At 50.3% G+C, this 24746-nt stretch overlaps 1 protein-coding gene across 2 annotated transcripts in view; it reads right to left on the bottom strand.

Annotated features, from left to right (window-relative positions):
- Window positions 1-2935: 2935 nt before the first annotated feature.
- PLEKHG2 (pleckstrin homology and RhoGEF domain containing G2) overlaps window positions 2936-24746 on the bottom strand; it is a 76522-nt gene continuing 54711 nt past the window's right edge. For both annotated transcript variants that reach the window (XM_083753587.1, XM_083753588.1), the window contains exons 9-18: window positions 23175-23357; window positions 21789-21881; window positions 20688-20774; window positions 18743-18776; window positions 17705-17806; window positions 16283-16384; window positions 15103-15119; window positions 11952-12215; window positions 9373-10804; window positions 2936-6572 (exon numbers count right to left, since the gene is read on the bottom strand). In XM_083753587.1, the coding sequence (XP_083609713.1) occupies window positions 4525-6572; window positions 9373-10804; window positions 11952-12215; window positions 15103-15119; window positions 16283-16384; window positions 17705-17806; window positions 18743-18776; window positions 20688-20774; window positions 21789-21881; window positions 23175-23357 (4362 nt within the window). In that variant the 3' untranslated portion in view covers window positions 2936-4524. The remainder of the gene's footprint in view (window positions 6573-9372; window positions 10805-11951; window positions 12216-15102; window positions 15120-16282; window positions 16385-17704; window positions 17807-18742; window positions 18777-20687; window positions 20775-21788; window positions 21882-23174; window positions 23358-24746) is intronic.

Below are 24746 nucleotides of genomic sequence, written 5' to 3'. Positions count from 1 at the left end.
ACTGGATCAACTTCATCAACTGTGTCAAATTAGTTAAGTGAAAGCATTCAAACTGGATTTGAACAGGTGTGCCATTGATTGCTGATGTTTTGAATTTTATTGCACTATCTTCCTTAGTGCACTGTGTAAACCGCTACTCTGAATAATGCTTTTTTCAGGGTTGGGGAGTAAAGGAACCCAGCGGGGCGGTGGATGGAAAAAGTTTGGGAACCACTGGGCTAGATTGTGCCCCGTGAATCAGATCCAGATCACACTCATTTTGGGAACCCCATAATCCACAGGGTGCGGCTGCCATCATGCCTCACATGAACTCCACCCCGTTCTCCACCAAATTCTCTTTCTCACAAACATACCTGGCTTGAAACGCTTCCTGACCCCCATTGCCCGGACCCCCTGCTTGCTCCCTCCTTCTCATTGGTCAGATAAAGGCCCCTTTCTTTCCCGGTCTCCAATTCTCCCTTCCCCAAGGTAATGGGGGTCAGGAGCCGTTGTATATTTCCCTTGGCGATTTCTAGTTACTGTATTTTTCGCTCTATAAGATGCACTTTTTCCCTCCTGAAAAAGTAAGGGGAAATGTGTGCGCATCTTATGGAGCAAATGCAGGCTGCGCAGCTATCGCTGAAGCTAGGAGAGCAAGAGGGATCGGTGTGCAGCGATCCCTCTTGCTATTCTGGCTTCAGGGATAGCCACACAAAGCCTCTTGAGCGCAGCCGGAGCGCTCCTCCCTCTTCGCTCAAGAGGCTTTGCGTTGCTTTCTTGTTTCTTATTTTCCTCCTCTAAAAACTAGGTGCGTATTATGGTCGGGTGCGTCTTATAGAGTGAAAAATACGGTAGTTCATCGTTCTCCAACCTGGGCTCCTCCAGATGTCTCTGGGCATTGCTTCTTCGCCCAATGAACTATGGAACTCCCCGCTGCTTGGTGATGATTCACCAAGTTGGATGGCTCTAAAGGAAGACTGGGCAAAAGCATGGAGGGCACAGAGAATGCTCCTGATGGCTATGAGTCACCATGGCAATGCCCTGCCTCCAATGCTTCGGAAGGACCGTTCCTGGAAACCGCAGGAGGGCTGTTGTGCTTGAATCCTGCTTGTGGGTTTCCCAGTAAAGGCATCTGGTCAGCCCCTGTGAGAACAGGATGCTGGACTAGAAGAGCCATGGACCTGATCCAGCGGCCAGGCTCTTTCTTGAGTTCCTAATGGAGCCCAGTAGTGATGTATGGAAGTGAGAGCTGGACCATCAAGAAGGCTGATCGCCGAAGAATGGATGCTTTTGAATTCTGGTGCTGGAGGAGACTCTTGAGAGTCCCATGGACTGCAAGAAGATCAAAGTGATCCATTCTGAAGGAAATCAGCCCTGAGTGCTCACTGGAAGGACAGATCCTGAAGCTGAGGCTCCAAGACTTTGGCCACCTCATGAGAAGAGAAGACTCCCTGGAAAAGACCCTGATGTTGGGAAAGATGGAGGGCGCAAGGAGAAGGGGACGACAGAGGACAAGATGGTGGGACAGTGTTCTCGAAGGTACCAGCATGTGTTTGACCAAACTGCGGGAGGCAGTGGAATACAGGAGGGCCTGGCGTGCTCTGGTCCAGGGGGTCACGAAGAGTCGGACACGACTAAACGACTAAACAACAACAATGGAGTCCCCAGGTCCAGAGGCAGTCTATCCTGGGTTCCTAGGGGTGTTTGGCCACTGCGAGGACAGGATGATGGACTGGACGGGGCACTGGCCTGATCCACCAGGGGTCTTCTGGTGTTCTTACGTGGGGGGCATCTGAAGGGCATCAGGAGGTTTGGTCTACTTCCACCACAACTAGCTGGACTGGGGTCTGAGAAAGGTTGTTTTCTGCTGCTCCAGAGAAGCGGACACGGAGCAATGGATCCAAACTACAAGAAAGAAGATTCCACCTAAACATTAGGAAGAACTTCCTGGCAGTAAGAGCTGTTTGACAGTGGAATTTGCTGCCAAGGAGTGTGGTGGAGTCTCCTTCTTTGGAGGTCTTTAAGCAGAGGCTTGACAACCATATGTCAGGAGTGCTCTGACAGTGTTTCCTGCTTGGCAGGGGGTTGGACTCGATGGCCCTTGTGGTCTCTTCCAACTCTAGGATTCTATGATTCTATGAGTTGATGGAGGCCCTAGGCTACCTCTGGCACGAAGATACTTTTAGTCCTTGAAATTCCTCTGCTGGCGACTTCCACAATTGTGGGAGGAGAACACTGACACACCATTCAGTTCCTAGCAGAGGAAATCTTGGGATGTTTTCTTGGCCGTCCTGCACGACAGGGCCAGATGGTGGAAAGGAGAATAAAAAGGACCCTGAAAATATATGAAATTGGGCGTTACGCTGGCAAGGGGAGCCACTGGTGCTTGTTCTAAAGAGGAACCCGTCTGAAAATTTCTCAAAAACCAGGAGGACTTCTTGGAAGGGAGAGTCAAGGAGGTGGGATCCCCTCTTTGAAAGATTCTTGGAGGTTCTGTAAAACCACAACAGAAGCTCAGCTAGGCTGTGAGCCAGGAGAAATGAGGACATCTCAGAGGAGGCCAGCGTGGCTAACAAGCAGAGGCAAGGATGTTCTAAAAAGGTGTCGGGTCTTGGCCAAAGGAGAACAAAACTGAGAGGAAGCTCTGTCTGGCACAGCAGATGTAAGTTGATGATACGGTTTAGGGTGGGGGAAATAATTTGTGGAGCATCTTGCTAAAACTGTTAAGAAACATTTTTTGGAAATACACCAAAAGCAGGAAATTGTCCGGGGAAATGAAAGGACCATTGGATGACAACAGAGTGGAAGGTGTGCTAAAATAAAATAAAAAAGGAGAGAGAGATTGCAGAGATGAATTCATTGCCCGGGGTTGGAATAGATGACCTTTGGAGGTCCCTTGCAACTCTACTGTTTTGTTATTCTATGAACGAATGACCTGCCTTTCTTTTCACAGATACCCACACCTTTTCTTCTTCTTCTTCCAGGGGACGGGGTATGTCTGAAGAAATAAGTAGACAGAGAAGATCAGAGATGATATTCCAGGGCAAACTGAGAAATGACAAGTTCACAAGTCTGCACAGAATGGCAGTTCCTTGACTGAAAAGTGAACCTGCTGATCTCAACGAAAACGGACAGATTTGGCTGCTGAAATCATGTCAGTAAAAGTCAACGCTTTGCTGGAGGGTGGGAAAACAGGCAAGGTAATACCATTTTCTAATTTGTTTAAAAAAGGGTATTGGTGGGAGCAGGAGAGGGAGACAGATAATGATGAATCCATTAGCTTAACATTGGCCCTTAGAAAACTGGTGGAAAGCCTTATTAAAGAGAGCGTTGTTAAGGATATAGAAGGAAGGATGGAAAGATCAGCATGGCTTCCGCAAAGGAAACTCCTTTTTCACCAATTGTTTTGGAGTTCTTTGGCAGGGCCAACAAGTCTGTGGGGATGGAATGGACTGTTGTGGTAGGAACGCACCATATATTTGGGCTTCCCCAAAGCCCTGGGTAAACAAAAGTTCAGGGTCATGATCCCAACTAAATGTTAGGAAGACCGTTCTGACGGTGAGAGCTATTCTCCTTCGTCGGAGGTTTTTAAACAGGGGTTGGGTGGCCATCTGTCAGGGATTCCTCCATTATTGCAAAGAAAGAAAGGCAAACCCCGTTTTATCAGGAGTTGGGCTGCAAACGAAACTGGCGATGCTATATACTGCCAGTTTGCGGAAGTCCATGGCGCAGCCACATTTGAAACGCTGTTCCGCTCGCCTCGGAAAATAAAAATAAATAAACCATGGCTGGCAAATGGTCAGAAGGGGCCAACCGAGATATCAATTATGAAATTATGCAAGGCTGCAGAGGGAGAGAGGAAGATTGTTGTCTCACGACAACAGAATGGTAGATTACAGTTCCCAGGGAGAATCGTGGCCCCGGGAGGGAAATACGAGGGTCTCCTGTCAACGCTGGGCACCCATCCCAGACTAGGGCTCCCAGAATTCTGTGCGGGAGGGGGAAGCCATGACAGTTTAAAGGGGGCAGCACAGCGCTTTAAATGTACAAGGCGAATGCAGCTGTACAGTGGTTTAACAAATAATACATCTTTACTGGGAGACTCTGGATCTCTTCCAAAACAAAAACCCTCCAGAACCTGTCCTAAATCTGTGGGGAGAAAGGCAGGGCAGTGGGGAAGAGAAACATGAGAAAATGACCCACCTCAAACAAACACATGCACCTGAAACAGTGACCCCAATTGTTTCGGCACCCAACTCACCTTTCCTGCTGCTACCAATGAACTGAAATTGACTCCAACCCAGGCGAATTATTCATTCCCAACAGAGTGAGGTTCAAAGAGGGGGAAGGAGGAGAAATGACCTTTCCCTGTGGCATTTTCACATCCCCTTCCGATGGGGGGGGGGAGGTAGCTGCTTTGCCAAACTTTTGGACTGCACACCCACAATTCGTCTCCCTTAAACTCTCCCACCATCTGCTCCTTCTCACCCCCTCCCCGCCGCAGTGGTAGGGCTTGGTCCTAGCCCCCAGCAGGACCCGGAAAGTTCACGTTTTGGGCCCCCCCTCTAAGGCACTGCCATTGACCTTCCTGATGCTCGGCTGGTCCGGGGTGGGCAGCAGCGGGTGGGTCAGGCTGACCTGGGCGTTGCTGAAGGAGGCGATCCTACCGCTGCCACCAATCTGGATATTCACCGTCGTCGAGTAACTGGCCCTCTGCTGGCTCTTCTCGGACAGCTGCGCCAGGTCCGTGCTTAGGGGGGAGTCTGATTCGGGGGAGCCCTCCCCTTCGAGCGGCCTCCTCTGGGAGCTCGGCCGGCACTCCCTGCCCACGTACTTCAGACACAGGCCGGGGACGTTGGGCCACTTGATGCTGCCAATTTCGTGGGATCCGGGGGAGCCTCTGGGCAGCGGAGTGGGCAAGTGGTGGGGAGCCCCCTTGGCACACCTTAGCGGCGCCTGGTCCCCGTTTACGGCTGGGCTCTCGGCCAGCCCACCACTGGGGAGGCTGTTTCCCCGTGGCCTCAAAGGAGGCCCCGTGGCACAGTCCGGCACCAACGGCACCGGGGAGGCGATGTGGGCGGGCGGCTGCCCAGGAGGGTGGGCACACAAGGGGGCAAAGCCACAGGCCCGGGGCCCACTTGGAGGTGGGGAGCAGACTCTGGGCTTCACGGGGCAGGGCGACTGCACCCTGGAGTTGGGCTCGGAGGCGGAGGAGAAGGGGATGCCGTTCTCGAAGGCCTGGGCTGCTGCGGACAAGGCTCGGCGGCGGGGAGGAGAGAGGGGCCCGAAACAGCGGGCTGGAGGGGCATCTCTCGGAAACAAGGCCTCTGGCTTCCCCAGGGTGGCGTGGGCCTTGGGTGCCCCCTTGGGGAGTAGAGCCAAAGGGTTTGCCAGGGGTCTCGGGGGCGTTGGTCCAGAGGCGGGAGGCAGAAACGGCACCTGCATCTCCTCGTGAGGAGGCCCACCGTTTTTCCGTGCCAGGCTCTGGCTGATGCAGGAAGCGGCGATGTACCTGGAAATGGCCGCCGCACTAGAGGAGAGGCACCTGCGCACCGGAGATGCGGGGAGAAGCTTAGGGAGTGGTGCCGGTGCACGCTGCTGCTGCGCGGAGACCGGAAGCTCTGTTGCCGCCTGGAAATCGGGCCGGGTTGGGGAAGGGGATTCTTGGACGGGGCAATGCTCCTCGCTGCGGGGCATCGGTGGGGCCTCTGTGGGGCCGGAGGAAGCCAGAGGGAGGAGAGCAGTGGCCTTTGGGGTAGAATCCAGGGCCACAGTTCCGTGGACGCTGGGCAGTGTTTTGAAGGATTCATTGCTCGATGCTGCCAGCTCTGTACGGACTTTATTGTTCTCCTGGAAAGGTGCTGAACCTTTTCCTGTTAAACTGCCGGCTGCCAACAGCTGCAGAACAGAGCTTGTATGGGAGGGGGGTCCTTCCTGGTTCTGGGGGGAGACCTGCCCTGCTGGGGGGGCAGGTGGAGAACTGGGCAGACTGGGCTTTGGTTCCGCTACAGAGCCTGGGAAGACAGAAGAGTTTCCGGTTTCCAAGTCAGTGCATCTCTGGGAGTCGTGGGAATGGCTGGGCACCCCTTTTCCTATGTCACCCACCGGCTGCACCCCAGGCCCAGAAGATGACCGCTTTGCCTCTTCCATCTCCCCAGCCAGCTCTGACGCAGACGTGGTTTCCTCTGCGTCCGTGGCTCGAAGCGTGGTTCTCTCGGTTATGAATCTGGGGTGCAGAGGAGGCTCCCCCAATTTGCATGCCTCTTTGGCAAGGGGATCCACAGCAGGTCCGGGCAACGGGGAGTGTCTGGGGCTTCCTGGCCCTCCTCTGCTTTGCTTGTCTTCTAGGAGTGCCTCCCTACCGGCGGGTGCCGAGGCGTCAGACCCGACACACGAAGGTTGTGGTGCGGGGCACAGAAGTCCCTGCCGTAGTGGACCCAGGAGTTCTGGGGAAAGGAGCGGGCAGGGCTTCTCAGCACGCAGCTCCAGGGCCGTCCCCCGAGTGGCGGCTGCGAGCAACATGTTCTCCTGGACTCGGACCACGTGCTGCAGGGGCTCGTGGATGAGGACGTGGCCGTAGATTCGGGGCTCACCTGCAGAAGGGGAGAGAGGGAGAGGCAGGAGGCAGCGTGAAAAGCCCGACTCCTCATTCAGGGGGAGAGGAAATCAACTAGGGTCGAAAGCTTGCTTTGGCTTAATTCAGGGGTCAGCAAAGTTTTTCAGCAGGGGGCCGGTCCATTGTCCCTTAGACCTTGTGGGGGGCCGGACTATATTTTGAAAAAAAAAAAAGAACGAATTCCTGTGCCCCACAAATAACCCAGAGATGCATTTTAAATAAAAGCACACATTCTACTCATGTAAAAACACGCTGATTCCTGGACCAATCCATCCACGGGCCGGATTGAGAAGGCGATTGGGCCAGATCTGGCCCCCGGGCCTTAATTTGCCTACCCATGGCTTGATCCATAGATCAATCAACCCAAGCGAGGGTTGATTAATCTTTTTTTTTGGGGGGGGGTAGGTTTCTGATTGGAGATGGTGAGGGCTAAGGTCACCCTGGCCTGTTCACTGAGGCAACTGTGGTCATCTTTTGCAAATGGCCTTTCCTCCTAAAACATGCATACCCTCCAACATTTCTCTGATGGAGAACATATATAAAAGCATAATTAAACATTAAATGTTTTTTTTTAATCCCTATACAGGGCTGCCTTTAGCTATCTTCTAAAGGTTGTATAATTATTTATCTCCTTGGCTCCAACATCTCCTTACCTCCAACATTTCTCCAGTGAAAATAGGGACGTCTTAAGGAAAGCATGACATTCCGGGATCAAATCAGAAACCGGGATGGCTTCTGTAAATCCGGGACTGTCCCTGGAAAATACCTGGAGGGGTCTGAACATGGCAGCCTTTTTAAAAAGCAATTTTAGGTCCTGCATCCCTTCAAATTTTATAGGCGTCTGAAACCCCTGTTTAGTTGCTGCTCTGCGATGCTATTTTCCTAAGGCAACAGCCATCGCACCCTCTGGAAGCTTCGCTGAGCTTCTCTTTGCCCCGAGATGCAACAGGAAACGCTTGTGATTTAAGAAAAAAATCTAGCCCCCCCTCCCTTTGGATGCAGACAGCAAAATCTTGGAAGACGGACACAAAAGTCCAAGGGAGATAAGAGACTCCAGCTGGCCTTGTTTTGCAGACGTTTCTTGCCCAGTGGGAGTGGAGAGGTCAGCAAAGTGGGGGGGGGGAGCCAAGCTCCCCACTGGTCAGCAGCTGCCCCCCCACCTCCCAATTTCACAACATGACTCAGAATGGCCTCCTGAGAATCAGGAAGAACAAAAAAGATTGGGGGGGGGAGGCTTTAGGGCGGTATTATAGCAGGGGGGAAACCAAGGGCACTGTTTGCTTTTCAGATGGAAACCACACACCACAACACACAACACACACCACACACACACAGATCCCAAACCTCCCTTTGGATCCCAATTTCTGGGTCAGCTGATTCTGGCACAGCTTGCCGTCTGATCCTGGGGCATGTCGACCCAGCGTGTGGCAGCCCACGAAAAGACAAATTCCATGCTAGGAATCGTCAGGAAAGGGACTGAAACATGCGGACATTAAGGCTGGCCAGCTGGATCCTGCCAAGGGCCCGTCAAGTCCCGCCTGCTGTTCTCGCAGCGGCCAACCAGGTGCCCGCGGGCAGAATTCGCACCCAAGAGCGGCCCTCTCCCCTCCTGCGGTTTTTGGCAACGGGTATTCAGAAGCTCTCTTGCGTGAATTTCACAAATACCCTTTTAAACTGGTGGCCACCGCTGCCCCATGTGGCAGAGAGTTCCGCAGTTTCAACTCTGCCCTGAATTTTCCAACGGGTGCAAATTTGCCTTGATGGGTCCACAATTTGTATTGTTCTAAATTGTGGACCCATCAAGGCAGATTTGCACAAAATGCATACGCTAATCTAGAATTGATATGCCACAGAAGCCCTTCCAACTGATTTCCCATCCAAACCCTTCAGTTCATCTGCATGGCGTTCCAAATCGCCCCAAATCTGGGAGACAGTGTGGCATAGTGGTTAGAGCGTCAGACTTGGACCTTGGAGAGCGAGGTGCAAATCCCCACGCAGCCATGGAGCTCGCTCGGTGTGACCTTGGGGCCAGTCACTGCCTCACAGGGTTGCTGTGGGGGTTAAATGAGGGGGAGAAGCACGTACGTCACTTTGAGCCCCTGGGGAGAAAAAGGTGGGATTTAAATGCGATAAATAAATATTACTTCCTCTTCAGTGACCTCCAGTTTTCCAAGAGATTGCAATTAGAACCAGATTCATGTCTGGTTACCCCATCCATTTTAATAATAATATAATAAATAATACATTTTATTTATATCCCGCCCTCCCCAGCCGAAGCCGGGCTCAGGGCGGCTAACAACAATCAAATAATCAAACAGATCTAAACCAGAAACATTCAGACCTTATTTTACACACACACACACACACACACACACACACACACACGTTCATAAAGCCATCTCACATTAACCCTGCAGATAAATATGACCCAGATGACCCCCCAAAAATTCCCCCAAACTCACCATGGACCCAGAAACACTGCTGCCTCACCTCTAGCAAGGTCCCTTTCCCATGCCCCCCTCCCTACACCTTGCGGATGAAAACAAGGCAGGCAGGACAGCAGGGTCTTATTGGTGCTGGCCCCTCGCTTCGCTCAAAACCCCACCCAGAGGCACATAGAGCAGCCCGTGGACTTGTTCCAACACCCCGTACCCTGCAGATACACAGATATAACCCTGGTCCTGAGCAATGCTGGGAGAAAATGGTCCCCTTTTCCCAGAATCCTCTGAAGGGGGCAGGCTAGTTTTGGAAGCGCATGACACACAGGGTTCACTCACAGTGGGGGATGGCGGCTCCTTGTTTCCCCTCCTGCACCCCGGCCAGGCTCCTGCCGAGGGTCCTCCCGTGGTGGGGGGGCCGGGGCCTCTCCAGCCCCCTGCCCTGGGCTTTCAGGCGGCTGATTTTCTCGCTGTACATTTTGGCCAAGGCCTGCACCTTGCTGATGATGCGCTCTGAGTTTTCCAGCAGACACGGGTCCCCGTTGCTCTCGTAGAGGTCCAGGGAGGGCAGGTAGCCCCTAGATCCATCGCCCGCAAAAGCCGCCTGCCTCTCCTTCACCCCCGGACCGTGGGCTTCCTCCTCTGGGTCTCTGCTCGGCCCCGAGTGCGGTTCCTCCAAGTCCGAATCCTCCACGATGCACAAGGGTTCGGCGTAAACCGGCGTCTCGAGGGCGGAGGGCAACCCTCTACCTGCTTCCTTGCCCCCTTTCTTCAGGAGGTCCAGAGCGCTCCGCTCCTTCTCCTGCCAAGCCCTCCGGATCTCTGCACAGGATTTGAACTCGGGTCCTGTAGGCTCCTCCTCCTCCTCCAAGCCACACCCACTCCCAGAAACGTTATGGGTTCTCCCAGATAGACTCCGCAGCTTCTCGGAATCCTCACAGCAAGCCCGAGGCGATTGGGCCTCGCCGCCGGTGGAATCTTCAGAGCCGCCTGGCGATTGGCCGCCGTCGGAGCGGCTCCTCCCCCTCTTGGAACGTCCGGGGCTTGCGGGCAGGGGGCGGAGCCCCTCACCGGAATCCCATTGGCAGAAGGGCGGCTGGGCATTACACAATTGGCTCCTGCTCCTGGCGGGACTCCCGTGGCTGCCGGCGCCCGTTTGTGGGCGGAGCTTCCCCAGCTTGCCTCCGCCCGCTTCCGCGTCCCGGGCATAGTTCTGCCGCAGGATGCTGTTGAAGCGAAGGACGGACTCGCGCACCACGCCGGCGGGCACCGGAGGGGCGCCCTCCACCTTGCTCGAACCCGGCACCTTGTTCATAGCCTCCGTCCCTTCGTAGTAGCTCTTGATTTTCTCAATCAGCAGCCAGTCGTCCTTCGTCAAGGTGGAGTCACGCTTGGCTCCACCCTCTGCCTGTAATGAGATGTGGGCGCATGGCGCCGGCTGATTCGATTGGCCAGGATCCTCAGGGGGCGGGCTTCTCGCATCCGCCGCTGCCTGCCCCACGCAGGCAGCACCGCCCCCCTCTCCTGGCTTCCTGCAGGCGTCCTCCAAGTTCTCCAGAACGTGGAGAGGAGACGGACCGGCGGACTCCTCCCGCTGCTCCTCTTCCTCGGAGGAGTCGCAGGTGAAGGGATGACGAGGCATTGGAGGTGGCTGTTCCTGGACCGGGTCTCTCTGGGGGGCCTCTTCCCCCTCCGATCCGCGCTCTTCCACCGCTTCCTCTTCTGCCTTCTCCTCCAGCTCCTCCAATGTTTCACTTTTCAGAAGCGGATCCTGCAAGAGAACAACAAGGTGGATGGTGATTATGGCCCGGGGAACTCCCTGCCACTCCAAACACCCAAGGCAAACGAGGGTGAGACCACAATCCCCACAAGCTGTTATCATCCCAAACACATCCTTGAGACTGGAGGAAGTCTCCCTCCAGTAGAAGTACGGACTTAACAAAGAACTCTTAACTTCAGGCTCCGCCGAAACTCAAATCCCCCTGGTTTACCATCCCTAGTACTTCAAGAGTCCCATAAAAGCGCCTGGCTTAAAACCGTCTATCAAAAACTTCACTCTTGTGGCCGATCTCCACAACACCTACTCGCTATGGGCCCCACTAAAGCAAACAGTCTAATTGGTCAATGTCTAAACTCTATCGAGTGTCAGAACAGCCTGGCCACTATAAGGAAATTCTGCCCTTGGTACGTTCATTTTCCACTGCTCCATTTTGATTCTCTGGCCCCATAACTGCACAAACTTCTTATCCCAAAATACAGATGTGCTTTTACACTAGCAAGACTGGATGTCTGTTCTGCCCGGAAACTGAGTTCCAGCGCCAAGGGCCTTCTGGTGGCTCCCAGTAAAATATTAAAAACACAACACAGCATTAAACATTAAAAACTTCCCTAAGTAAGCATAATGGTATGTAATGAATGAAGCTTTGCAGGGTTAAAGAGAGAGAAAAAATGGTGTAAAAATTATAAAGATAGAGGTAATCTACATTAGACACAACAATTTAGAGTAAAAATTTTGAGGTCTTAGAACAAAAGAATTAAGTCAATATGTGTATATGTATTGGTAATGATTAGACTAGAACGATGATATGGTTTTATTTGTAGATGTGTGTTTTTGTTTTTTTGTCTTTTGTGTTCTTTTTTCTCTCGTGTTTTTTTTCTTGTTTCCACTGTTTTATTTTGGATTTGATCTTTGTAATTTTTGTTGTAATTTTGCATTGAAAATAATTTTTTTTCAAAAAAACTTCCCTAAATAGGGCTACCTCCAGATGCCTTAATAATCAATAATTATGCATCTCCCCCCCCCCCAGCTTTGCACAGAATCCCCAACTCCTATTGGATCCACAGAGCTGTAGAGTCAGAAGGTACCCCAAGGTCATCTAGCTCAACCCGCTTTCCCCCCTGAACCCCATGCCACTCACCTCCGCCCTCTCTTCTCCCAAAATTGGCCCGTCTTTTCCTGACTCGCCATCCAAGCCCCGTTGGCTGAGCAGTTCCAGGATTTCCTCCGTGATGGACAAATTTGCAGTGACCGGCTCTCCGGCCAGAGAGAACTCCGCCTCCCCTTCGTCCTGGTCCGACTCCTCGGCGTCCATCTCCGTCCCGACGGACGTCACAGGGCAGGGGGGGCCGGGCGGCCCGAGGGGCTCGGAGGCCGGAAAGAGCTCTCCGTCGCTGTCAGCGTGCTGCAGAACGAGAATGCGGCGTTATGGCTGAGCTGCGTCAACATAATGCAACACAGCCAAAAAAAAAAAGAGGTGTCTGCCCCAAGGAGGCTACACACTTTGGCAGAGGGGCAGCGGGAGGGAAGCAGGGGACAGCAGAGGCGAACATGCAGTTGGTCCGTGGTGAGCATTTAGGGAACACGTAAGGGACGCCGTGGCAATGTGGGTTAAACCACAGAGCCTAGGGCTTGCTGATCAGAATGTCAGCAGTTCAAATCCCCGCAATGACGGGGTGAGCTCCCGTTGCTCAGTCCCAGCTCCTGCCAACCTAGCAGTTTGAAAGCACATCAAAAGTGCAAGTAGATAAATAGGTACTGCTCCAGAGGGAAGGGAAACGGCATTTCCGTGCGCTGTTCTGGTTTGCCAGAAGCGGCTTAGTCATGCTGGCCACATGTCCCGGAAGCTGTACACCGGCTCCCTCGGCCAGTAAAGCGAGATGAGCGCCGCAACCCCAGAGTCAGTCACGACTGGACCTAACGGTCAGGGGTCCCTTTACCTTTACCTTTGCGGCCTAAGGAATGAGATCATCACCCCACTCTTACTTACCATCCCAGGCCGCCCATCTGAAGCCACATTATTCTTTCTTTTATCAGATCAAAATGATCAGACAACAGCAAAGGTTGCTAGGTTGATCGAGGGTGCTATGAGATTAAGGGCCACTATCTGAACGATAATCTTGGCCATTTGATTGCCCTTTTTAACCACTGATGTCTTTTTATTTGTATATATTTTATTTGTATATATTGCTTGTTCTATGTTGCTATGGCCGTTGGCTAATGCAAATAAAAGGTAAAGGTAAAGGGACCCCTGACCATTAGGTCCAGTCGTGGCTGACTCTGGGGTTGCGGCGCTCATCTCGCTTTACTGGCCGAGGGAGCCGGCGTGAAGCTTCCGGGTCATGTGGCCAGCATGACTAAGCCGCTTCTGGCGAACCAGAGCAGTGCACGGAAACGCCGTTTACCTTCCCGCCGGAGCGGTACCTATTTATCTACTTGCATTTTGATGTGGTTTTGAACTGCTAGGTTGGCAGGAGCAGGGACCGAGCAACGGGAGCTCACCCCGTCGTGGGGATTCGAACCGCCGACCTTCTGATTGGCAAGTCCTAGGCTCTGTGGTTTAGACCACAGCACCACCCGTGTCCCTTAATGTGGATAAAGTTTATCTTTAAATCTTTAAGGCCTAAGGAGAGGCCTGGCTGCTGAATCAAACAATTAAACCCCTGTCTTGCAAACAATTATCAGTGATATCCAAGGCAACACGATGACCAAGTACAATAATGTGATGTCAATATAAACTCTTTATATAATCTATACAGAACATTGAACAGTATGAAATATATGAAATATGCACTCTCTGCAAAACCAAATAAACAGAAATCTTAGAAATCTCTGAAAGTCACAAAATGTGCAATAATTCAAATTATTATAAACTAGAATGTCAATTCAATATGAAATGGAACCCAAAGTACATACCTCATCTATACGGTGAATGGAATTGTATAACAATATTGACATTCTAGTTCATGCGTATAGTTTATAATAATTTGAATTATTCTAAGTTAACATGCATATGCAGGTCATTGTTTCAATAATTCATTCGCAGTTTATGAAGCATTTCTGTATCCTTCTGCTGTGCTGAAGAAGAATTCCACGAAACAGTGGGTATATCTGGAATCACTGTTTGCCACGTCTGTTTGCGGACCACTTTGGCAGCGTCGGACATCATAAAGAAAAGCTTTGCGGCTTGTTTTCACCAGATTAGAATCTGACCCATTGCTTCTTTCAGAGATTTGCATAGTCTACAAAGATTTTCAGAGACTTGTAAGACTTGTATTTATTTGGTTCAATGTTTTCAAGAGAATCCACCCAGCTACTGAATCAGGCCACCTACACCAGCATCCTGTTCTGGAGGCTCCGTCAGGACATGAAAAGAGACCTGTAGCTGGACCAGGACAAAATGTCCAGCTGGTCACAGAATCGTAGAGTTGGAAGGGACCCAACGGTCATCTAGTCCAGCCCCCTGCAATGCAGGAATCCAGTGTCGTAGTGGACGAAGACCACTCAGAACGGGATGACCGCTGGGATAGCAGAGAAGCCTCTCCTGGTCTGCCCCACGGAGGACCTTAAGGTCCACAAACGACAACATTTTGGAGGTCCCAGGTCGCAAGGAGGTTAGATTGGTCTCAACTAGGGCCAGGGCCTTTTCAGTACTGGCCCCGACTTGGTGGAACGCTCTGTCACAAGAGACCAGGGCCCTGCGGGACTTGACATCTTTCCACAGGGCCTGCAAGACAGAGCTGTTCCGCCTGGCCTTTGGTTTGGACTCTGTCTGACCCTTATGTTTCCCTCCCCTTACGGTTTTGATCCATGGGCTATTTTTAAAATGAGGCTGCATTTTAAATTGCATTTTAACCTGTATTTTAAATTGGGTTTTTTCTTTCCTTATTATGTTTTTACTGAAATTTTATTGATGTTAGCCGCCCTGAGCCCGGCTCTGGCCGGGGAGGGCGGGATATAAATAAAAATTATTATTATTATTATTATTATTAAGCTGCAGAGTCACTGTACTGCAACGCGAGGCATAACGGCAGCAAAAACAGAGTGGTCCCTGCCCCAAAGAGGTTGCCCATTTTGACAAGACGGGCGGGAGGAAGAATGCAAGCACACGCAGTTAAGTCACATTTTGGGAATGTAAGGAGAGCGTCCTGGGTCAGGCCAAAGGCCCATCTAGTCCAGCGTCCGGTTCTCGCAGCAGCCAACTGGACACCTCTTTCGCGAAACCCGCAAGCGGGATTTGAGCGCGGCAGAGATGCAGAGCGAGGAGGCATGCAAGGCAGAGAACCACCTACCTTGATCTTGGCCACGTCTGAGAATGTCCGCAGCAGGGAACAGAGGAAAGGAAGAGGAGGAGGGAGGAGGAAGAAAAAAAGGAACCATCAGAGTCAGTGGCACAACAGCTGAATTTTGTTTAAAATGAAAAATGGGCAGGATCAATTCCAGAGGATCAGCCGTGCTAGTCTGTTCCAACCAAAAAAAGAGGGGGGAAACCCAAAGTTTCCTAGTTAACCTGCCTGGTGGTGGTGCTCCCAGTAGCTAGAGCCCAGACACACCAGTTAAAGATCAGTAAAAGAAACTTTCTTATAGAAACGGAAATCACAGTATCATAGGGCTGGAAGGGGACCTGATTTAAATCAAATCGATTTAAACCACGATTTAAACCACAATTTAAATCACTAATCAGTAAGACTTGATTTAAATCAATTTTTTATTTTTATTTTTACAGAAAGACTCATTCTTGCTGGTATAATCTTAGCATTTCCAACCAGAGGAAGGTTCCATTTTTGGAATCATAAATTTTATAGCCTATTTGTTAACTGATGTGGTTAAATGTTTGTTTGTTTGTTTGTTTTTAAAAAAAAACTTAGACGGAGTTTTAGCACATGTGAAAAACTTAAAACAAATCCTGATTTCCTGATGAACAGCCTTTGGACTATAACATAACTTAAATAGAAAGCTATCTTTAGAACGATTTTTCCTCAAAAGCATTTTATTTTAAAAATCTGATTTAAATTTTTAAAAATCTGATTTAAATAAAAAAAATCCAATTTAAATAAAAAAAATCCGATTGAAATAAAAAATCTGATTTAAATAATAAAAAAATCCAGTTTAAATAATAAAAAACCAATTTAAATATAAAAATCCAATTTAAATTTTTAAAAATCTGTTGTTGTTTTTTTTAAAATCATTGATTTTTATCCACCCTGTATGAGGGTCATCTAGTCCAACCCCCTGCCATGCAGGGATCGAAACACACGGTCCCCCATCCAATCTGAAACCAGACTGGACCCTGCTTAGCTTTATTTATTGTTTTGCGCTGTTTGTTAAGAGCACAGCTTTTCTGGCAGCGCACTGCCCCCTAGTGCCGCTCTGGAGAATGCAGGGCACCTTCTGCAAAACCTCCATCCCAGCTTGCACAGAAATGGGAAATTCTCCGGAAAGAGAGAGAGAGATCTGTGCACTTTTCCTCACCTGACTGCCTGCGGCCGCGGCGGTAAGAACCGCTCTTCTCCAGCTGCAAGATGGGGCAGCTCCGCCGCGCTCGTTCGGGGCTATACATGAACTCCGGTGGGTCTGGGGAAAAAGGAAATGAAAGTTTTGTCATGTCCAGAATTCACTCGCCTACTGAAGCTTGCCTGGTCTCCGTAGCAAAGGCACATGGCTCAGATGCTGCTCTTTAACTCTGTCTACTAAAATCAGTATTTGTCCATGGAGTTTTCTTGGCAGGGATACTGGAGTGGCTTGCCGGTTCCGGCTCCAGGTGGATCATGTTTGGTCAAAACTCTCCACTATGACCTGTCCGTCTTGGGTGGCCCTGCACGGCATAGCTCATAGCTTCCCTGAGTTATTCAAGGCCTTTTGCCACGGCAAGGCAATGATCACTGCAGATGGTGACAGCAGTCACAAAATTAAAAGACGCCTGCTTCTTGGGAGAAAAGCAATGACAAACCTAGACAGCATCCTAAAAAGCAGAGACATCACCTTGCCAACAAAGGTCCGTATAGTTAAAGCCATGGTTTTCCCAGTAGTGATGTATGGAGGTGAGAGCTGGACCATCAAGAAAGCTGATCACTGAAGAATGAATGTTTTTGAATTGTGGTGCTGGAGGAGACTCTTGAGAGTCCCATGGACTGCAAGAAGATCAAACCTCTCCATTCTGAAGGAAACCAGCCCTGAGTGCTCACTGGAAGGACAGATCCTGAAGCTGAGGCTCCAAGACTTTGGCCACCTCCTGAGAAGAGAAGACTCCCTGGAGAAGACCCTGATGTTGGGAAAGATGGAGAGCACAAGGACAAGAGGACGACAGAGGACGAGATGGTTGGACAGTGTTCTCGAAGCTACCAGCATGAGGGAGGCAGTGGAAGACAGGAGTGCCTGGCGTGCTCTGGTCCAGGGGGTCACGAAGAGGCGGACACGACTAAAGGACTAAACAACAACAACTAAATCAGTGGTTCCCTAATTTTTGGGAGGGGAGGCCATTACCCGTTAGGCCACATAAACTCATCCCCAGCGCCCTATAAAAAGCCTTTTTCAGACGCACCAAGAGACATTATGATGCAATAACATCCTTTTGGAGCGTCTAGAGGGGCTGGGAGCTGGGGGCACTGTCATACAGTGGTTCCGCTCCATCCTCCTGGGCTGTGTTCAGAAAGTGGTGTTGGGGGACGAGTGTTCAGACCCCTGGGCTCTGACCTGTGGGGTGCCTCCAGCTTCTGTCCTCGCCCCCCATGCTTTTCAATATCTATATGAAGCTGCTGGGAGAGATCATCATTTAAGTTCTCCCCTTAAATGTGAACTGCACCAAATCCCTTCTCATCCCTCCTTCATCTGCATCGAAGATGACCCCTGGGTATCTTCCGACTCGACAATTCTGTGATTTCATGACTTCCTCACCTGATTGCCGCCGGTTTCGGCTGCACGCCACGGACTCATCAACCCGCGTCGAAGGTAAGGTCTTCTTGGGAGCCCCTGGGCTGGAGAAGACCTCTGGGGAGCCTGCAGCAAATGAAAATAAAGAATGCAAATACCTTGGTTCTCAAATGCCGAAAACCCAGAAGTAAGTGTTCCGGTTTTTGAATGTTTTTCAGAAGCCAAACATCCATTGCGGTTGTCAGCTATTGTTTCCGGGGCGCCTGCAACAATCAGAAGCCATGCCTTGGTTTCCAAACATTTCAGAAGTCAAACGGACTTCTGGAATGGATTAGGTTTGGTGCTTTTGTTTTTGCTATTTATTTTGAGGTTTTGTCTTTGAGGCCTTTTCAGTTGGTTTGTTTTTGTGGCTGTGTGTAACCCAGTTCAGCTACTGATTGATTGATTGATTGATTGATTGTGTGACTGCGGAAATGATTAAGAAAAATATCCATCTAAACAATGACTATCATCAGTGCAGGTAAGAAAAAATAATTATTTTTATTATCTACAGTACTGTTTTCTTTATTTTATAGTACAGTACATTGATTATTGCTTTCATTTTATGGGTCACTGGTCTCGTTAGATAGTAAAATTCATGTTCAATGGCTGTTTTAGGGGTTGTTTTTAAAAGTCTGGAACAGATTAATCCGTTTTGCATTACTTTCTTTGGGAAAGCACACCTTGGTTTTGGAACGCTTTGGTTTTGGAACGGACTTGCGGAACGGATTAAGTTTGAGAACCAAGGTACCACTCTGTAAATATTGTTACACAACAAGGAGACAGGTGTCTTTGGTTTATGCAGAAGTCTCCAGAGCTAAAACCCTATGGAAATGAGAAACCTCAAGAGCAGGCATCCTCAAACTCAGCCCTCCAGATGTTTTGGGACTACAACTCCCATCATCCCTAGCTAATAGGACCCATGGTCGGGATGATGGGAATTGTAGTCCCCAAACAGCTGGAGTTTGGGGGTGCCTGCTGAAGAGTTTGGGGAGGAGGGGGAAAAGAGACTGAGGCACTTACCCAGGAAGCTGTTTTCTAACAGGACTTGCTTAGCCTGCAACAAAGAGCAAAAGGGAAGGAAGAATCAGATGCGGTCAAGTGCAAGAGACAGCATGGTGTAAAGGTCAGAAAGTCCGACGAGGACCCAGGAGACCAGGGTTCAAATCCCCGTACTCGGCCATGAAGCTCACTGGGTGACCTTGTGTCAGGAGTGCATGCAGGAGCCAGGCCCTGGGACCAGAAGGGCTTCGCAGGACTGGGGCCTTCCTAAGTTTGTTCTGGAGAGGCAAGGCGCCGCCGCACAGGTGAGGCCGCTTGGTAATTCACTGCACCTGGTGGCAAGAGCCGGGAAGGGATATAAGGTCAGCATTTCCCTTTGGCTTTTTTGCCAATGCAACACGTTTCCTGCCTTGCTGCGTTTGGCTTCTTGCTTCCTGATCCTCGGACCTCGGCTCCTTGACTCCCTGCTTCTCGCCCCTCAGACCCTCGACTTCGTGACTCCCTGCTTCTTGACCCTCGGACCCGTGACTTCGTGACTCCCTGCTTCCTGACCCTCAGACCCTTGACTTTGTGACTCCTTGCTTCTCGACCCGCAGACCCTTGACTTTGTGACTCCTTGCTTCTTGTCCCCGGACCCGTGACTTCGTGACTCCCTGCTTCTCGACCCTCGGACCCTTGACTTCGTGACTCCTTGCTTCTTGTCCCCGGACCCTTGACTTCGTGACTCCCTGCTTCTCGCCCCTCGGACCCTCGACTTCGTGACTCCCTGCTTCTCGCCCCTCGGACCCTCAACTTCGTGACTCCCTGCTTCTCGCCCCTCGGACCCTCGACTTTGTGACTCCCTGCTTCTCGACCCTCAGACCCTTGACTTCGTGACTCCCTGCTTCCTGACCCTTGGACCCTTGACTTCGTGACTCCCTGCTTCTCGACCTTTGGACCCTTGACTTCGTGACTCCCTGCTTCCTGACCCTCGGACCCTTGACTTCGTGACTCCCTGCTTCTTGCCCCTCGGACCCGTGACTTCATGACTCCCTGCTTCCTGACCCTTGGACCCTTGACTTCGTGACTCCCTGCTTCTCGCCCCTCGGACCCATGACTTCGTGACTCCTTGCTTCTCGACTCTCGGACCCGTGACTTCATGACTCCCTGCTTCTCGACCCTCAGACCCTTGACTTCATGACTCCTTGCTTCTCGACCCTCGGACCCGTGACTTCATGACTCCTTGCTTCTCGACCCTCGGACCCGTGACTTCATGACTCCCTGCTTCCTGACCCTCAGACCCCTGGCTTCCAGACCCCTGGCTTCTGGACTCTCGTTCCTGCTCCCACCCCGCCATCTTGCCCCCGGTCCCGACGTCCTCAGCCGGGACTTCCATTGCCCGTAGACCGGACCATGACACCTTTGGCCAGTCGCTGCCTCTCGGCCTCACCTACCTCGCTGGGTTGTTGTGGGAATAAAATGAGGAGGGGGAGAGCTGTGCACTCCACCTGAAGCTCCAGGGAGAAAAAGGTGGGATGGGAATGCAATCCACCCACAAACAACCCATTCCTGGGGCGACACAAAACAGAGGACATTGCCTTATTCTGAGCCATGCAGTTCGTCCAGCCGTCTACCATCTGGTACACAGGATGAGACCCTCCCTGCCCGCAGACTGTCTCTCCAGAGTGGTGCATGCTCTGGTTATCTCTCGCTTGGACTACTGCCATGCGCTCTATATGGGTCTTCCTTTGAAGGTGACCCGGAAACTACAATTAATCCAGAATGTGGCAGCTAGACTGGGAGTGATATATTTTGATGATACAGCGGCATGTAAATGTTTTATAAACATGTAAATATTGCGAATGCACAATGAAACAGATGGCTGGAGAGACCTCTAGCTTTTCTTTCTCTCTCCCTGAGCCATACAGGTACCTCCACAAGGTCTAACTCCCACCAGCAGGTAACACTACTCCTGGACGCCAGTTACCTTCTGAGGGATGGATGCTGGGTGATTCTCCACAATTAACCGCTTCAGATAATGGATCCACAGACGTTTTTCTTCCTGGTTCCTCACCTGCGGTAGCAAAGGCCAGCATTTGAGTGCATTTTCCTTTCCTTTCCATTCTTTTCTTTTCCTATCTATCTATCATCTATCATCTATATCATCTATCTATCTATCTATCTATCTATCTATCTATCTATCTATCTTCTATCTATCATCTATCTATCTATATCATCTATCTATCTATCATCTATCTCTATCTATCTATCTATCTATCTAATCATCTATCTATCTATTATCTATCTATCTATCTATCTATCTATCTATCTATCTATTGGTTTTCACATATTACATTACAATAGAAATGTACCAAAGCCAACACCATTTCCTCCCCATACATTTACATTTATATTTATATTTCCTCAATCCATCATATTATTTTCTCCCTCTGCCCCCACTCAATTTCCTCCACATTATACAATTTACACTAATCTTTGCATTCTACAGTCTTCTCGAGTCATCTAGATATCCTTATTCTCTTTCCTTACTAATTTTCCTTCCACCCAGTACTTCACATTTTAATCTAGGCATATTAGTGTTATCTTTTTCTGAGCAATATTTTGCCATATACTCATCAAAACATTTCCGCTCCTTTTTAAATTTTTTGATTCGGCTGATTTCTTATTTATAGCAGTTAACTTTGCCAGAATTAAATATTCCTTTAGTTTACAAATCCGTTCCTCCTTTGTGGGTATAGTTTGTGACTTCCACCTTGCGGCAATCACTATTCTATCAACTGTACTTGCATATAGAAAAATTCTTTTCCTCCCCCGTGGTATCTCTTCATCTATCAATCCAAGAAGATCTGTCTCTGGTTTCTTTGTTATTGATATTTTGGGTGCATCTTCCACAGCCGGGTATCTCAGGTGTATAAAAGGATGCTGAGAATGCACCTGGTGTGCGGCACTAACACACTTTTGAAATCCGCAAAGCCCTGCACAATGTTTGGGGGCGTTTTCTGTGCTTTCATTTTGCCTTCCAGCTCGGCTCGACTTTGAACACACCCCCCCCCCCCCGGGAGCGCACCTGTACCACGTGCTGCTGTTTGGGGATGGAGAGGTCGGAGATTTTGAAGCTCATGGGGTCCTTTGCGTTCTCCTGCAGGGCCAGGTTGCAGCACTGTAGAGGCGGGAAAAGAAGAAAAACGGAATGGAAACGGCGCCATCTCATCCAACCGTTTGGCATGAAGACAGCGACAACTTTTCAAGAGCAGCCAAGGACTCTCTCTTGGAAGCGCCCTCGCTGCCTTCAGAACAAATGTTCTTCCAGGACTGAGCTCTGAGATTAGAAATGAATCAACAGGCAGAGACTCTGCCTGAAGCATGGAGAGGAATAAACAGTGCCTGATTTACGTATAAGCTAATCAAGCTCTAGCTCAGGGCCCCACTCCCTTGGGGGCCCCCAAAAAATCAAAGGAAAAAAAACCCCTGGATGTACATTTCCAAAATATAAGACAAAAAACAAATAAAATAAAACCTACCTACAGCAACAGTGTTTTGTGTTGTGTAGGCTCCTGTGATGTAAGTCATGCACCCCGCCTGCTCCCTAAAATATCACCAATTTGCTCCTTTCTATATATAGGGTGCCCACATTCTGCATGGACTGGTTGCAGGGCAACATACGCAAATGTCCTGAGATACTGATTAGGTCCATCAATTACCATATAGCCTACAGTGGTACCTCTGGTTGCGCACGGGATCCGTTCCGGAGCCCCATTTGCAACACGAGCAGAATGCAATCCTCGTCTGCGCGGGTCACAATTCGCCGCTTCTGCATATGCATGTGACATCATTTTGAGCGTCTGCGTGAGCGGTGAAACCCAGAAGTAACCCTATCCGGTACTTCTGGGTCACCACAGGACGCAACCTGAAAAGATTTAATCTGAAGCATTTTTAACCTGAGGTATAACTGTATATTCAACACAAAAAACAGGGACATTGGACAACTGGACATCGAAAGGGCCTTCAGTAGCTTAAAGTGGTAAAGGGTAAAGGGACCCCTGACCATTAGGTCCAGTCGTGGCCGACTCTGGGGTTGCGGCGCTCATCTCACTTTATTGGCCGAGGGAGCTGGCGTACAGCTTCCGGGTCATGTGGCCAGCAGGACTAAGCCGCTTCTGGCGAACTAGAGCAGCGCACGGAAACGCCGTTTACCTTCCCGCCAGAGTAGTACCTATTTATCTACTTGCACTTTGATGTTCTTTTGAACTGCTAGGTTGGCAGGAGCAGGGACCGAGCAACGGGAGCTCACCCCGTCGCGGGATTCGAACCGCCGACCTTCCGATCGGCAAGCCCAAGAGGCTCTGTGGTTTAACCCTCAGCGCCACCCACGTCCCCCTTCTGTGACTCTACATGCCCCCAAAATCTGGGCCCCTCATTCTTCCTCCCCACACCCTCCGCCAGCCCCTCTTACAAAGATGTGGCTCTTGTAGACGAAGGCTTCTCCACGGCGCTTGGCGATCAGGATCACCTTGCTGAGGAGGAAGAAGACCCTCTCCTTGCGTGCCCGCGGCACCCGGAACTGCCCCTCCAGGACCAGCTCCCCAAAAGCTCCCAACTCTGGGCCTGTCCAGCCAACCAGCTGCCTCTGGATCTCCTAGGAAAAGGATAGAGGAATGGGGAGGGAGGGAAAACAAGGAGACAGCACTCAGCTCCCGAAGAGGAAAGATTTACTAGCCGCAACTTAATAATAATAACAATAATAATTTATCATTTATACCCCACCCATCTGGCTCGGCTTCCCTAGCCACTCTGGGCGGCTTCTAACAGAACACTAAAATACAATGACCTATTAAACATTAAAAAGCTTCCTGTTAAGTTGTGGGTGAACATATCAGACGACACAGCGATTCTTCAAACAGCTCTTGTTTATTCACAGGCCAGAACAGAACTGAACTGAAGGGTTCAGCCAGCCTGCTTATATAGAGCTCCACTACAACGCAACTGTAGCCGCTTTCTGTAACTATCCAATCACTGAACGTCACTTTCGATCCCGTATTTGCATATGTGGACCTGAGTGAAAACTATCTACAGTATCCCCCTGCTGGCCCAGGGTGAGAACTTCAGTACGTAACACTTCCCTAAACAGGGCTGCCTTCAGATGTCTTCTAAAAGTCTGGTAGTTGTTGTTCTCTTTGACATCTGATGGGAGGGTGTTCCACAGGGAGGGCGCCACTACCGAGAAGGCCCTCTGCCTGGTTCCCTGTAACTTGGCTTCTCGCATCGAGGGAACTGCCAGAAGGTCCTCAGAGCAGGACCTCTTAAGAGTATGACCTGTTTAGAAATCGAGGCGGTTTTGAGTTTGCCTACTGGTTGAATGCAGTACTGCGCGACATTGAATGCCCTTATTTTGCAGGAGGGTTTCAGGTGAATTCTGGGACTTTGGGCTTGCAAAATTAAAACGCTCTGGTGCCCCAGCACATATTCAAAAAGCAATGCCTTACGGTCTGCAAATAATAACACCCTGAAGATTCTGGGCCCCAGGAAGATTAGACTGGCCTCGACCAGAGCCAGGGCCTTTTCAGTCATGGCCCCGGGCTGGTGGAACGCTCTGTCACAAGAGACCAGGGCCCTGCGGGATTTGACATCCTTCCACAGGGCCTGCAAGACGGAGCTGTTCCACCAGGCCTTTGGTCGGGGTTCAGTCTGATTCTTTTATTTCTGTATAAGAACAAGCATTAAAGAGGCCAGCGTGGTGGAGTGGTTAAGAGCGGTAGTCTCGTAATCTGGGGAACCGGGTTCGATTCCCCGCTCCTCCACCTGCAGCTGCTGGGTGACCTTGGGCCAGTCACACTTCTCTGAAGTCTCTCAGCCCCACTTGTTGTGGGGGAGGAAGGGAAAGGAGAATGTTAGCCGCTTTGAGACTCCTGAAGGAGAGTGATAAAGCGGGATATCAAATCCAAACTACTCTTCTCTTCTTCTTCTAGCCTGCACACAGGTCCTTATAATATCAGTGGAAACAATTGGTCCTGGCAAATATTAACTG

Source organism: Podarcis gaigeae (assembly GCF_964106915.1).
Source record: "Podarcis gaigeae genome assembly, chromosome: 8".
NCBI classification, from domain to species: Eukaryota; Metazoa; Chordata; class Lepidosauria; order Squamata; family Lacertidae; genus Podarcis; species Podarcis gaigeae.
This window is presented reverse-complemented; position numbering and strand designations above follow the sequence as displayed.